At 33.8% G+C, this 15,046-nt stretch overlaps 1 protein-coding gene and 1 pseudogene across 1 annotated transcript; both read left to right on the top strand.

The window, feature by feature from the left end:
• Positions 1 to 8,057: 8,057 nt before the first annotated feature.
• LOC120256028 (protein trichome birefringence-like 26) lies at positions 8,058 to 9,863 on the top strand. Its single transcript, XM_039263802.1, has 3 exons — positions 8,058 to 8,291; positions 8,548 to 8,825; positions 8,906 to 9,863. Exons 1-3 carry the CDS (start codon positions 8,123 to 8,125, stop codon positions 9,653 to 9,655), a joined length of 1,197 nt encoding a protein of 398 aa, XP_039119736.1. The 5' UTR covers positions 8,058 to 8,122; the 3' UTR covers positions 9,656 to 9,863.
• Positions 9,864 to 11,938: 2,075 nt separating this feature from the next.
• LOC120256027 lies at positions 11,939 to 14,758 on the top strand (annotated as a pseudogene).
• The last annotated feature ends 288 nt before the right edge of the window (positions 14,759 to 15,046 follow it).

Here is a 15,046-nt window from a genome sequence, read left to right as displayed (position 1 = left end):
GTCAGGCCTAACTAAGGCCTCATGCTTGATTCGACCTACCCATAGATATGTTCCTGCTGTAATGAGCTGCTCTTATGTAGCATGAGTGGATAACACAGGGGTGGTGGGTGACAGAAGGTCCTCTTCCTCCACAACATGATCGAGTGATACCCCATCCATTTAGGCTACATATTGGCAAACTTTATTGCACATTAGGGCTAGCATGAACACCTTGGAGAGATCATCACCAGTCCCAACATCAAGAGATTGATAAGGGGGATGGGACTAGTGGACCGATTGGAGGGACAGGAGGGTGTGGGTAGCACGACAACCCTCAAGATGGACACTTTGTGCCTGATGAAAATAGTCATGTGTCATGGATCCATATACATCCTCACCCCATCACATTTGATCTACCAGTCCCCAGCGATGAGGGCTCAGGGAAGGAGTCAGAGGACGAGTCTAGTAATAGTGACTTGTCTTTCCCATTAGCTACAGTTGGCCCGAGTACCTCCAGTCCTGCCGCACCTCCTCAGCAAAGATCACGCCTCCAAGCGATGGAGACACACAGTCAAGCACTACGAGCTGAGCACCAACAGATCCGAGTGGGTAAGTGTACTATCATGGAGTCCTAGGAGTGGATCGAGGCCGACTTAGGCCTCGTTTTGGACATCTTGGCTTGCCTCTTCCAGCTTCACTCGACTAACCACTCCACATTCACCGCCTGACTCCACGCCTACCTCCGACTTGGCCAAATCTTATATTTTGATTTTTATTTGTACTTTTTATTTTGAGTTTACATGCATTCATCTTTTATAGCAAGGGTTGCCCCTGCAACTTTCATATTTCATTTTTGGACTTTTAGTAAATTTTTATTGTTTTCTATTATTTTATTTTATTGAGCAATAATGATCTATCTTTCTTGATAGGCCAAGTGAATGCAAGACCCAACACTCTCACCTTAAAGGACATATTCACTCGGTCATTTCTTGACCTTGAGTGAACCTTTACCATTTGCACACAACAAAAATGCACCCTGTCAATTCAAGTATCATGCCTATTCAATTTTCACTATGGAAGTACTCATCTTCCTTCTACCTCCTGTATTTTTTACATTGTCATCCTGTTCATGCTCTTTTATACATGTTAAGAATGTATGATTTTAAGTATGGGGGAGGGAGTTAGGATTATTTGAGCTCTTTACATGCCAAGTTGTTGACCTATGAGGGTGTATTTGAATGGTTGGTGGGAGAATGTTTACTTTTAGGTTCTATTTTTTTTTTTAGTTTTGTTATATTCTTGATTATTTGCTCAATTTTAAACACACAACTTCTCTATTATAGCAACTTAGACTTTTGATGACTTTGCATAGTTTGATATTACATTGAACTCAAGTAGAATAATTGTGAAATTTTTTTGTCAATTCTAAAAAGACTTGTTTTGTAAAAGAAAAAAATTGGGACAAAAAGAGCCACCCCTATTAGAATTGTGAAGCTACTCTCAATAAGTTGGATATCGTATATGCCTAATGGGAGAAAGAGCTATCTCTTCAGGTGAGTGAAAGCTACCATCTTCTAGAGAATGGGTGGAAAGAGATACCATTTTTAAGCATGAAAGCCACTCTTTAGGGCTCCAAGAGAAAAGGATACCTTAGAAGTTGTGTGAAACCACCACCTTGAAGAAAAGAAAATTTTAAATGATAAATTTTTGCTATGCAAGTCTTGTAGGTCAAAAAAAGCAAAGTAGAGATTTGTAACACACACACACACACTCAATAATCTTGAATAGAGTTGAACTATTTTTGGAACTTGAAAATTTGTAGCATTTATGTATTAAAACTATCCCGACTACTCTTGAAATTCCCCAATTTTGATTAACTAAGGTCGTGCACTTATTTTTCTGGGAATGTAATGTGTCTTTTTGTTTAAGGACAAACAAAACATAAGTGTGGGGGAATTTAATAAGTGTATAATTAAACATGATTTTATACTAATGTGTACACTTAATTAGCATGTTTTAGAGTGTTTATTCAGAAGATGATGTTAAACGTTGTGAAAATTGTGATTTCAAGTGACGGGTAGCACATAATGAGGGAAGAGAGCCAAAACAAGCAATTTAGAGCCAAAATGAAGACGATTGAGCTCTCTCAACATCAACAGGTGAGGAATAGGCTAGTCATAACACCTTATGATTACATTACGACCAGAGCATACTGTCATAAGACTCATCCAAAGAACCTTGCAAGAATGCTTATACCCATAAGGAGAAGCATAATAACCAGAAAAAGGGACTTACACTCATAAGTTAGAATGTAAGGGACATCTAGAGAAGTTTACAGGGAGCAATACATGCCCATAAGGGGATCATAACTACCATGATAGAAGATCTTGCAAGTGGAGCTGACGACCATAAGATGCTTGTAAGACACGTGACCCATCATCTTCAGCTTCTTACACCCTTATTCTTACAACCGTAAAGACGCTGTAAGTGGTTAGGTATAAAAGATTATGTTGAGGATTTTTGGGTAATCTTTTGACCACCAAGCAAAGGGAGAAAGACGGGAAACTTCTCTACATCTTCTAGGGTAATCTATCAAGGAAAAGAGATTCACCCAACATTTAGCACACTATTGGAATCTTCGAGGAGCATCCTTGGCAGCGTTTATGGAAGATAGGAGAGGAGTTCATTGGCTTCTCAATGGGGAAAGAGAGAAAAGGGTTTTTATGTTTTCATTCATGTCTCTTGTCTCTTGTGGATTGTATGATTGTTCTTCTTGAATAAAGAACTAATTTGTTGTTGTTTGGCATAAATGGAACCTAGGGTTACAATTTGATTGACATTGGTTGTGGATCTTGAATACTCTTATATTGATTTATTAATTGCTATCTTTCATTATTGAATGCAATTACGTGTTCTCTTCCGGTAATCCTTCTATGTGAGTTAGCATGGAATTCCATTCATAATGCAATCATAGGGAGTACTTTCAGGAAAAGATTTCGATTTCACTTCATATAAGATTAGGGACAATTGAGTCAAGAGGAGAATTATCTACATTTTGAATGATTGGTTATTTTAGATAAAGTTCATAGAGTTCACTACATTTATAGGCTTGTCTAAATCAGCTTCATATCGGGCCAGTTTCTAATCACCTTGAGAAAGGGGGTAGCATGTTTTAGAAACTCTCTTTATTCAATTGGATTGCAAGAATTCATACAAACATTGTTAATGTCCTAACAAACCCTATGGGAAGTCTATGCTGGACACCCTTTCTTCATGCTTTTTAGTCATACTTTTTATTTGTGCTTTTGATTCTTGCTTCTTTGTTTGAATTTACACCTTACCATTTTAATTAGGTTGCTTGAAGGATTTATATTCAATTTTAGTATTCTCAAGTTCTCTACGGGCTGATATCCCTACTTTTTAGCACACTTTATTACTCAATCGGCATGTACATTTGCGGTTAGTAGGTGACTACGGTTTTACCTATCAGCCACCAAAGTAAAATAAATGGATCCTAATATCTTTAACTTGAGCCACCAAAGTAAAACAAATGGACTCCAATATTCTGACTTAGGCACCACCCTGGTAAAACAAATGACCATAGTAAATTTAAGAGACATATAACTTTTAAAAACTAATACATTCTAAATCCATATTTTTTGTAAAATTATTTTGTTTTGGAGACTTGTATTTGATAATTATCGCTCTTTGATATTTGAATCATATAGAATCTATATGTTTTGAAAAATTGTTATGAATCTGTCACGCCCCAAACCCGGCGCGCTGACAAACGGCTACATATCCATAAAGTCAAGACCAAGTAAGCATGCAAGGCCTCAGAACCTGTCTTACAAAAGGATATAACATCTAATAGACAATTGGATTCAAAAACAAAAGAAGTTACAAAGTTCAAAATATAACAAAATCAACTAACAAGGACTTACACAACAACTATTCAAAGATATGAAAATCTTAAACCCCAAGAAAGGGAAATTTATCAACTTGCTAGCACTAGAAGATAGCTTGCTGCAAGATACTAAGTTGCCACCACTCACACTATTCCGATTTGAAAACAAGAACAACTTAATGAGCTTGGGCCCAGCTAGCACACACTAAAAATATAGAGATCATTTATAAAAATTATAATTTATCAAAATAAAAAATCAGAAATCAAATTTATTTCAAATAAACACAAATATCAAAAACTGAGCATGTAGGTCTCCCAAACAACTATTGCCAAAACAAAATAACAGAATTCATATATTTACCCTCGGTGACCCGAGCTAGAATTATCAGAGGTTATATTTTTACCCTCGGTGACCCGAACCAGAATTATTAGAGGCAGTTATTCTTCACCAACGGAAAGCAGTGGAAAACTATAGTTTCTATATAAGAGTACATGTCGATATGGTCAATGTTAACCCCCAGTGACAGGGTTAGTGTATAGTTAATTGGGGACTAGTTTCTATGTCAAAATACTTCATGTTCACAAAACAATAAACTATCAAAATTCAGATTAGACAAAATACTAGTAATTTTCTAGGCATAATTTTTTAGCAGTAGCGTGATCCCATTTTATAATATTAAAATAAACCAGTTATTTGAATCCAAACATGAACAAATAATTAAAAAAATTATTAATAATTAATCATAAATTAACTACAAAATATATGAAATTCAGAATTTAAATAATACATATTTAGATAAACTATCTAAAACTTAAGAAATTAAATAATCTAACTTTAAATATATATTTAAACCTTTCAGATAATTCTAATCCAAAATAAAATATCATTCACTTGAAATTTCAAATAATTTAAAGTAATTCTGAAAATAATAATAAATAAATAATTCAAAATATAAATCAAAATAATCAATATTTTTCTCAAAAATTCCAAATGTTTTAAAAACTATAATTTTCAAGTATATACATATAATAGGATTTATATGTGGGATACTTACCTGATAAATGCCCAAAACCTTCAAATCCCAAATCGAACAAGTTTACTCAGAATGCCCTTAATTTGAGAATAATTTTCAAGGATATCGAAAACCTATTTAACACAAGCAAGAAAATTGAAAGAATGATACAAATGTAAAAGATCAAGCTATCACATGCTATCCCAAATATTGGTTATTTCCAAGGGTATAATAACATTTACTCACTCTAATGGTCATATTCAAATTCTATCATGACCCGTTACTACTAATCAGACATAAGTATGTCTATATTTCCCCAAATAACCAAATTATAAATTCTAGGGGTATTAGACAACCAAGGCTATGACATATCCAAAATTCACATGGTTTAAAGCACTACTCAATGCATAACATTTATTTGAATGCCCAGCTATTTCTGCAGGCTTGCAATTCCGACATATCCCTTTTAAACATGCAAATATCTCAATCTATATCCCCACAATTGGAGATATTTTACTAACAATTGGATAACTTAATAATAAACAACTCTATTTGTCACCTTACCCAATTTTATCTTTATAACCATCAAAAATAACCCATCAATTTTGATGTTCTGCACAGAACATCTAATCTGAGATAGTTTACTAATAAAATTCTATCTCATAAACTGCTGCATATAAAATTTGGACTTTTTCAAGTCTTTAGGTAACATCAAAATATACAACTTTTACATTAAACAAGAGTCATGATTCAACTTCTAAGATCCTCAAATTCTTTGATCCATCTTCATGCTTTCTACAGAAATGGCATTAAGCACATTTACAAAAATCTTATCATATCTCACAAATTACAAGGGTAAAAATTCTAAAATTTGGTAGAGACAAATATAAAGCCATCGTCTACAACTTTCTTATATAAATCTAAATCTAAATAAGAACTTACAATCATAAAATAAATCAAGAATGAATAAAGACTGCACAAAAATCTTGACCGCGTCACCTGTGTTTAAAGCTTATAATTTGTAGGATATTCGTGCAAAAATTCTAAAATTTTGTAGTAAGCTAACTAAGACCTCAATCTACAATTCTTCTATTTGATCTCTTCCAAATATTGTCTCTAGGTCTCCCAAAATTAAATAGGGATCTTTACTATGCTAATAGCAAATTTTTGAACCTTATCCTCAAAGATAATAATTCAACATTCTTACCAAACCCTAATCCCAACTAGAATCGCGTCACAAACAAGCATAAGAAAGAGAAAAAACAAAAATAAATCCAGATCTTACCTCAAATACTCAAAATCAAGCAACCACATAAGTGAGTTCCTCGTTTTCATCACCGGAACCACGTTTTGACGGAGAGTAGATCTCAATTTTTTTCTTAAACGGCGAGACTAAATCAAAAGTAGGCAAAGCGGTGACTAGGGTTTTGAAAAACTTAAAACAAAAAAAAATCAATGGTTATGAATAAATAACATCAACGGCTAGGATTAAACAGGGGTGGGGCTCATAGAATCCGTGTTTCTATAAATTATTAATTATGGATGCCAAACCTGTTTGTTTGATAACTATTATTACTCTTTAATATTTGGTACATGTTGAGATTTATGTTATACTCTCTTGATGTACATATGTACAAGTTTTGTTATAGTTGACAATGGAATCTGAATTTTTTTTTTAACTCTATGATCCTCAAATACTTTCGGGGGCATTTGTTTTTTTGGATTAGAGTGGGAATCACTCTTTTGTGAATTTATACCCTTGTTTGGACCTATGAATTAGAATTAGAGAAAAGTGGGTAAGTGATTGAGCGAGGAGTGAACCTAAACTCCAAAATAGGATGATTGCTTATTCCTCACTCACTCTCTGGGGTGGAATGTAAATTTTGCCCCTCTTATTTAATAATTCAAATAATAATTTAATTCAAATAATAATTAAAGTGAAATAATAATAATAACTAATAATTAAATAAAATTTTAATTTAAACATACATTTTTTTTAATAATAATTAATAATAAATATTAAATAATAATTACTAATAATTAAATATAACAACCTAATTCAAATAATAATAAAATAAATATTTTTAATAATAAATAACAATTAATGTGAAATATTTAGTTCAAGAGAAATAAGAATACTCAAAATATTTTATAATTAAAAAATAATTATTATTTAAGTTAATATTTTTTATATACTTAAGTTAAGGTATGAAAGTTCTTTTGTTACATTTTCTTATTTTCTTTTTCCCCTTCCCAATAAATTATTTTCTCTTAAATTACCAACTAAAAACATTCTTTATTCTCATTCCTATTTCCCTCCCTCTCATTTTTATTCTAATTCAACTACTTCTCATTCTCAATCTGAGAATTAAACACTCATTTAGTGGATTATTTACTGGACTATTAAATTGATAACATTGTTGTTGGAACTTTTCTGATCAAGAGTAAGAATTTCTAATGGGCAGCTTATCAGTGGTCGTCAAATAGCAAGCGTGGCTTGATGGTGTTGTTAGACTATATCTTGTGTTGTGTCCATTGTCAACTTTGAAAATTGTAAGCGTTTAAACTCATGTTGTTGTTCTATGGTAGTGTTCATTATGCTCTAGTCTGTTCTACTACAGGGTTTTAGACTTGTAAGTGTGAGGCCATTCGTCCACCACTGGGCCAGTTCGGGGCGTGACATTCTTGCTCAAGTTGATCATTCTTCCAAATATGATTTCATTGGAAAACCAGCAGCCTTTGTTATGCTGATTCTTCTATGTTTCTGAAAACTATGCATAGGATGCGAGCAGCTTCATACATTGATGCAAGTTGTGATATTGCATCAAGTAGCAGAAAGGTAGAAAGTTTTGATCCTCACATCAAAGTTATGGTGTATCTCTTGATAAATTTTGGCAGGTAGTTATTATTGCCACTTTTATTTATATATATCGACAAACAGCTATGGTGGCCCTTCATATTGAGCAAAGCACAGCCACTTGATCCTATCAAGGCCAATAATGTATGACGGGTTACATGACATTTCCCAAAACTTGCATTGTAGCAAATAAATCCAAATACCACAATAATAATGGAAAATTAATCATGGTCCTCAGCATAGTGAGAATTTCACATAGGAATAATATATATATATATATATATATATATATATATTAGTTACTTTGAGAGACATTGTTGCATCTTGCTCATTGCCCTCTTCTGCTTTGAGTGCAGAGGGACGGCAATGACAGATAATATAGAGGTTGTGGCCTCTGAGCCATTGCTATTGCCGGAGAGAAAGAAGAGCATTAGCCTGATGTTCTTCAGGTTCATCTGTGTTGTTCTCTTGGCTGTCGCCGCTTGTTATCTCTTTGTCAGCAACTTCAGTTCATGGACACAGGAGTTCGAAAAAGGTACCATCATCTTAGCTTCTCTTTGTTTGTTCTCGAGTTAATATTGCTGAGGTTTAATATGAGTTTTATTATTGTATGTTTTTTTCCTATTTCACTCTTTAACAGTAAACAAACAAGAACTAGTTAAAAATATCAGGCCTTTAATGAAGGAATTGGGAGTTTTAGAACAGCAATATTTTAGGGACGAAGGTAATTTCTTGTCAGAAATAATTAAAACTTTTTAACTACTACATTTGTTATATTTGAATTGATGCAGAAGTATGTGACCTTTCTGCTGGGAAGTGGATTTCAAAACCTGAAGGACCATCGTATACAGATGAATCCTGTGATTACATGGCAAGTTATACAAATTGTTTGAAAAATGGGAGGCCTAATAGAGATTTCCTTTACTGGAAATGGCAACCAAATGGCTGTGACTCACCTCCTTTTGATCCACTCAAATTTCTCAACGCAATGCGCAATAAATCATTTGCACTGATCGGCGATTCTATCTTCCGGAACCATGCTCGCTCGTTGCTCTGCCTAATCTCTCCGGTAATAATCCAATTAATCTCTAGAAAATCACACTACAACTAAGATAAAACAAGCACATTCTAACACCTTGTTTAATCCAGGTAGCAAAGCCTCAAGAGATATATCACGACAGGACCAACACTGGGACATTTTACTACCCAGAGTACAACTTTACAATCTATGACATATGGTCTCCATTTCTAGTTAGTTATAAGCTTGAAGCATATCTCCCAACCATGGAAGTTTATCTTGACAAGCTGGATAGCAAATGGACGGAGAAGTATGACAAGTATGACTATATGCTCATGTCTGGTAGCCACTGGTTCTACAAAAGAACAATCATATATGACAACAACAAAGTCATTGGCTGCCATTACTGCCCTGACTTGGGCCTCAAGGATATAGACTCTGATGTGGTTTACAGGAAGGCACTCGAGTTAACTTTCAAGTTCATCACTACATCCGAGCACAAGCCCTTTGTTATCCTTAGGACATGGTCACCTACTCATTATGAGGATGGAGAGTTTCCTGGCTCAAGAATTTGCAACAGGACTGAGCCATTTAAAGAAGGGGAAATCAATGGGGATCCTACAGACCTTTCAATGAGGAACGTTGAGGTTGAGGAGTTTGAGAAGGCTGCAGCCATTGGAGAAAGGAATGGGGTGAAAATCAAGCTTCTTGATACTTACCATCTTTCACTGTTGAGGCCTGATGGGCATCCAGGTGCCTACAGGAATTACCATCCATTTGATAGTGGTAAGAAGGATGTTGAGAACGACTGCCTCCATTGGTGTGTGCCTGGTCCGATTGACACTTGGAATGAACTGCTCATGAAGATTGCCATTCCCTGAATTGCTCATTACTCTGTCTTCTTCATTGGTCTGAATTGGAGAAGGAGATCTTTTAATAAGTACTTTTGAGCAAGTAGTGCATTCTTAAGTTTGTTAATAAGTTGATTTGGACTGCTAAGGAGTATTCCTTGAATATATATAAAATCTCAGTACTTAAACATTGAGCAAGATGTATTTTCTTTAAACATTGTGCTTTTTTTATTTTTTATTTTTTTTGTCTCTGCCTTATGCTGCTACTTGTAGTTAATTAGGCCTTCTTGGAACTGGTTTGTCTCCTTTAAATGTATGTAATTAGGTCATTCTTACAGTTTAATTTGTAAAATATAAGTTTAAAAAAAAAACAAACAAACAAACAAACTGCTATCACATAATTAATTATAAGTTAATTTAGAAAAAAAACAAACTGCTATCTCATAATTAATTATTGATGAGCTTTGCTTACTTTAAGTTAGAAAGTGCATTAAACCAAAATAGACCAAGATGAATAATATTAAAAATAAGATTAATATGCTGGACTATATAGACAATATTCGATCTTGCTTGAGTTCGAGGTTCCATGCTGTAAAAGCAATTAAAAAGATCACAAGTTCTGCACATTAACATAATTAAGATGGCATTATTGCACAGGGAGGGATCATCTTATGGATCCTTTATGAAAATTGATTCTAAGAAGGCTTTCCAAATGGTTGTTTAAGAATATCTCATTGACACTCTTATTGCTTAAGGTTGCTTATGGTTTTGGTCATAGATGAAGAACCTTTTCTTATATTACCTCAAAAGGACATCTTGAATAGAATGATCGGCTCTTTCTTTATTCTTTGATACATTTTTGGTCCCATGGTTTATTTGCCCTTTACATTGAAAAATTTTATCATGTTCATCTAAGGTGACATTTTTTGTGATTATCATGCATATTTCTGTTTGTAGAATTTATTATATTTGATTACTTATTCACTATATATAAAAAATATATAACCGTATTGTTTTTTATGAAGTGGATAACCACAACTTTTATTAAAATAATCATATTTTTTTAACAAAATTTTGGTTTATCAATTTATATATATAAAAAAAAGTTTAATATATTTGCTCATTACAAATTCATTGAATACCGAAGGGCTCATGGCCCAATGATGCTTGCAGCCATGAGAAAAACGAGGGGTTATCAAATAAAATATTAGGTTAATTAATTGTTTTGGGAATCATGGTAAGTGAACAACCAATTGTTGTCTATTTCAAATTATTCATTGTTTCATGCAACAAAGACAAAAGAAAAGGAACCATATGTACTAAAAAGGGGCCCTCATAGACGAATATTTTTCATGTAATGAAGGCATGGTAAAGTTAGAACCACTCAAGGATGTGGAAAAAAAGGTGTTTCATATTAGCCATGAATCAATGAATAGCCAGAAACTATTCTTGTCTACATTGTCCCAATAATTCATATACAGCTCACCATGTTTTATGTCTTTAATTTCTGGGTGTCCTGCTGAAAAATTCATGGAACCTTTTTTTGTTTTTACTCTAAACTAATTCCAATATTGAGTTGCCCCGCTTGAAATCTCCATGAGATTTGCTCCTATGCCATCAATCAAAAGGACAAAATGCATTCATGACCGTCTGCGACAAACTGCAGAAAAAAACAAAAAATCTCTTCAATTATTCTGAAAGTTATATGTCTAAGATACAAATATCACCGAGACATTTGTAATTCAAACAACAGTTAAAATAACTATTAGTTTGCCCAGTGAACCTAATTGTATAACTCAGGATTTTTTTTTAATTATTTTAAATTTTTTTATGTATGTGACAAACGTGTATACAATTAAAGATATATGCACAAGAAGTAATGATGGTCCGCCCATGCACTTTCACCAGGCTGATACGAAATTGAGCTGTAAATCCACACTCACAATTGGGGATTTTTGGCACCACTGCATCTAGCACGTTTGGAATTCGGACAATAAGCGTTTTTCAAAATCAAATCTTTCGTAACGAGACCAATGCCGCTGAATCAAATGGCCTCGGCTATAATTAAGTTTTTATTTAAAAATTTTTATCATAGTCTTTCAATTGAATAAAAGAAATTGTTCAATTTAAGTAGCATGTCATGTGCTAGCTATAATTATGACATACTTCACTTTCCATGCCATTCTTGTTTTCATATTGAGCAAATTAAGTAGAGCCACTAGATTCTTGCGGGCCATCCCAATAATGCATCACGGGCCTATGCATGGCATTTACCAAACGTATGCTTCAACAGAATCCAATAAAAAAATCATGAAAATTATGTTTAAAACTATTATTAGCACATCTACCTCTTATTCTCAAAACAGTTATCTTGTGCTATGAGTGCAGAGGAAACAATGGGGGATAATGAAGAGATGGCGGGGGAGTACGATACATTGATCACAGAAGGGAGGAAGAATAACTTTTGCATGATATTCTTGAAGGTATTTGCTGTGGCTCTCTTGGTTGGTGCTGTTTGTGCCTCATTGTTCAGCAAGTATGATATATGGAAACCGTTTGACCCAAAAGGTGCAGTTTCGATCTGCTACTGATTTCTTAAATTTTCTCACTTTTTTCTTGAGTTATTTTGCTGTCATCTAAGTATTAAAAACCATGTAGATGATGGTGATTCAGTTGTGCATCATTGGGCATTTGTTTATGTACCTATAGAAAAATTGGACATTGTGTATATAGTATATACAAACTAAGGAAAAAATGGCCATTTGCATGGATGCCCCTCAAAGATTCAAATAGTCTGTAAACCACCCAAATGAATGCCCAATATTACAATTAGGAAAAGCCATGGCTTTCCATGCTACATGAGGTTGCCCACGAAGTTTATGAGGGCGGAGGGATCGGAAGATAAAAACATGTTAGAAAATTTAAAAATAAGAATCTGGTACTCCCCTAATTATATATAAATTTGTCCAAAAAAAATAAATAAATAAGGACTTGTCCATCATAGTGCTTCAGGTGTTAGGCATGATCACAATATCCTAGTGCATTTTTATTGACATTGCATCTTTGATGCGCTTGCTCAGTGTTTTCCTCAGAATATAAGATTATAGTTTTGCTTGCGGCAAAAACCAATTTAGAGCATGTTTTTAAATAAAAAAAATGAATAAGTTATAATTTTATTAAAAGCAAAACTGAGGACAACGATGAGAAAGAAATCGTTCACTGAGAGTGGATACAATGAACTACAAATAAACACACAAACAAGAAAAGTATAAAATAAACAGATGACAAAGCATGATCCAGGAAGTAGAGAGAATCCCCCACACAAGTGGAAATTACAATTTTTGGGTTTGTGTGATAATCTTTTACTATAGTTTATATATCTCTATAAACGATAGAACCTAGAAAATTTATAGGGATTCAGTATATTGACCATTTCGAATTTTGCATAGACACCCTTGGAAAAACCAAAAGATATTAAATATTTATAGGGAACATAAAACAATTTTGAGCAATTGAAACATTTTTTAATATAATTCAAATATTAATTACTTCATCTTCCCCTGCTTTTGATGTTTGAATTAAACTTTTATTGGACTCTGATGTAGAAGAATGTGATCTATCTATTGGGGAGTGGATTCCAAACCCTGCAGGACCAGCATACACCAATGAGACCTGCCTTCACATACAACCTTACACAAACTGTTTGAAGAATGGGAGACCTGATAAAGATTATCTTTACTGGAAATGGAAACCAAGTGCATGTGATTTACCTCCCTTTGATCCACTCTTATTTCTCAACATAATGCGAGGCAAGTCATGGGCATTCATCGGTGATTCCATTTTCCGCAATCATGCTCAATCATTCATTTGCCTACTCAGTAAGGTAAATATTTCAATCTTTACATTTCACAATATCTTTAATTTTACTTTTGGCCTTTTAATTGGTTGTAATGTTTATATTTATTCATATTTTTACAAATATTCAATATGATTTCCGTGTTTTGGGAAAACTTTTATATGTGCAAGCTTTTATTTATTTATTTATTTATTTATTTATTTTATCTTATGCAGCATATGGCTGCTGGTCAGTTTGCCGCATCATTACTGTTGAGAAAAGTTTTATATTAAAAATCTATTTTTGTACTAATCAATGGTTTATGAACTTATTTAAATCAGGTAGCAGAGCCTTATGATATCTTTCATGATGAAACCTTCTCAACTAGAACATGGTACTACCCCTCATACAACTTCACACTCTACATCATCTGGGCTCCCTTCCTTGTTCAAAATGAGATTTCTGAGTTCCAAGGTGATGGACCTCAAACTAGGATTCATGTTCACCTGGACATCCTAGATAGCAAATGGACGACTATGTACAATATGTTCGACTATGTGGTGCTCTCTGGTAGCCAGTGGTTTTACAAATCAAGCATCATGATAGAGGACAACCAAGTGATTGGCTGCCATAACTGCCCTTATGGGCATATTAAAGAACTTGGGGTTGAAACACCCTACAGGAAGGCACTCCAACTGACTTTCAAATTCATTACCACATCTAAGAACAAACCCTTTGTTTTCCTTAGGACATGGACACCGAGTCATTATGAGAACGGAGAATGGCCTAATGAAAGAATTTGCAACAGGAGTAAGCCATTTACAAAAGGGCAAATTAGTGGCGACCTTACAGACCTAAAAATGAGGGACATTGAGCTTGAGGAGTTTAAGAAAGCTGCGGCCACTGGGAACAAGAAATGGGGTGAGAATGAAGCTCTTTGATACTTACCCTATTTCACTACTCAGGCCAGATGGGCATCCAGGTCCTTACAAGAATTTTCATCCATTTGATGGTAAGAACCAAAGTGTTGAGAATGATTGCATCCATTGGTGTTTGCCTGGGGCCATTGACACTTGGAATGACATGCTAATGAAGATGGCTATCAGTGGATATGATCATGACCCTATTTCTGCTTCTTCTACAACATAGTGCATTTAAATTTATGCAACTATTGTGTATTCGAGACATTGTTTTGTGTGATTGTTTGTTGTTTGATATTTCAAGCTTAGATTTTTGCAAAGTTTTGATAAACATTATCATGTCCTTCTATGTTAATAAAATGTGCATAATTTTGTCCACTTAAACTTTGTACAATATCAAATTATTTTTCATATGTGGATGAACCAATAAAACAATATCTAGTTAAGTATCAAAAAATTATTTGAAAGCCAAAGGTTTTTGCTATGCAAGGGTATATAGACCATTATGCTCCCTTATTATTAGGAAAATTAAAATAAAAATCAAGAACTATCCAGAAAATAAGAGAGGAGATGATTAGAGAAAAAGATGAGGAAAACAATATATTAAGTGAACGCAAGACATTATAATGGACCTACAAAACTCACAATAATAAACTCATGATTTTA

The sequence above is a fragment of the Dioscorea cayenensis genome, unplaced genomic scaffold (assembly GCF_009730915.1).
Source record: "Dioscorea cayenensis subsp. rotundata cultivar TDr96_F1 unplaced genomic scaffold, TDr96_F1_v2_PseudoChromosome.rev07_lg8_w22 25.fasta BLBR01001265.1, whole genome shotgun sequence".
In the NCBI taxonomy this organism is placed as follows: Eukaryota; Viridiplantae; Streptophyta; class Magnoliopsida; order Dioscoreales; family Dioscoreaceae; genus Dioscorea; species Dioscorea cayenensis.
Note: the sequence above shows the minus strand (reverse complement) of the source record. Positions and strands in the feature narration are given on the sequence as shown.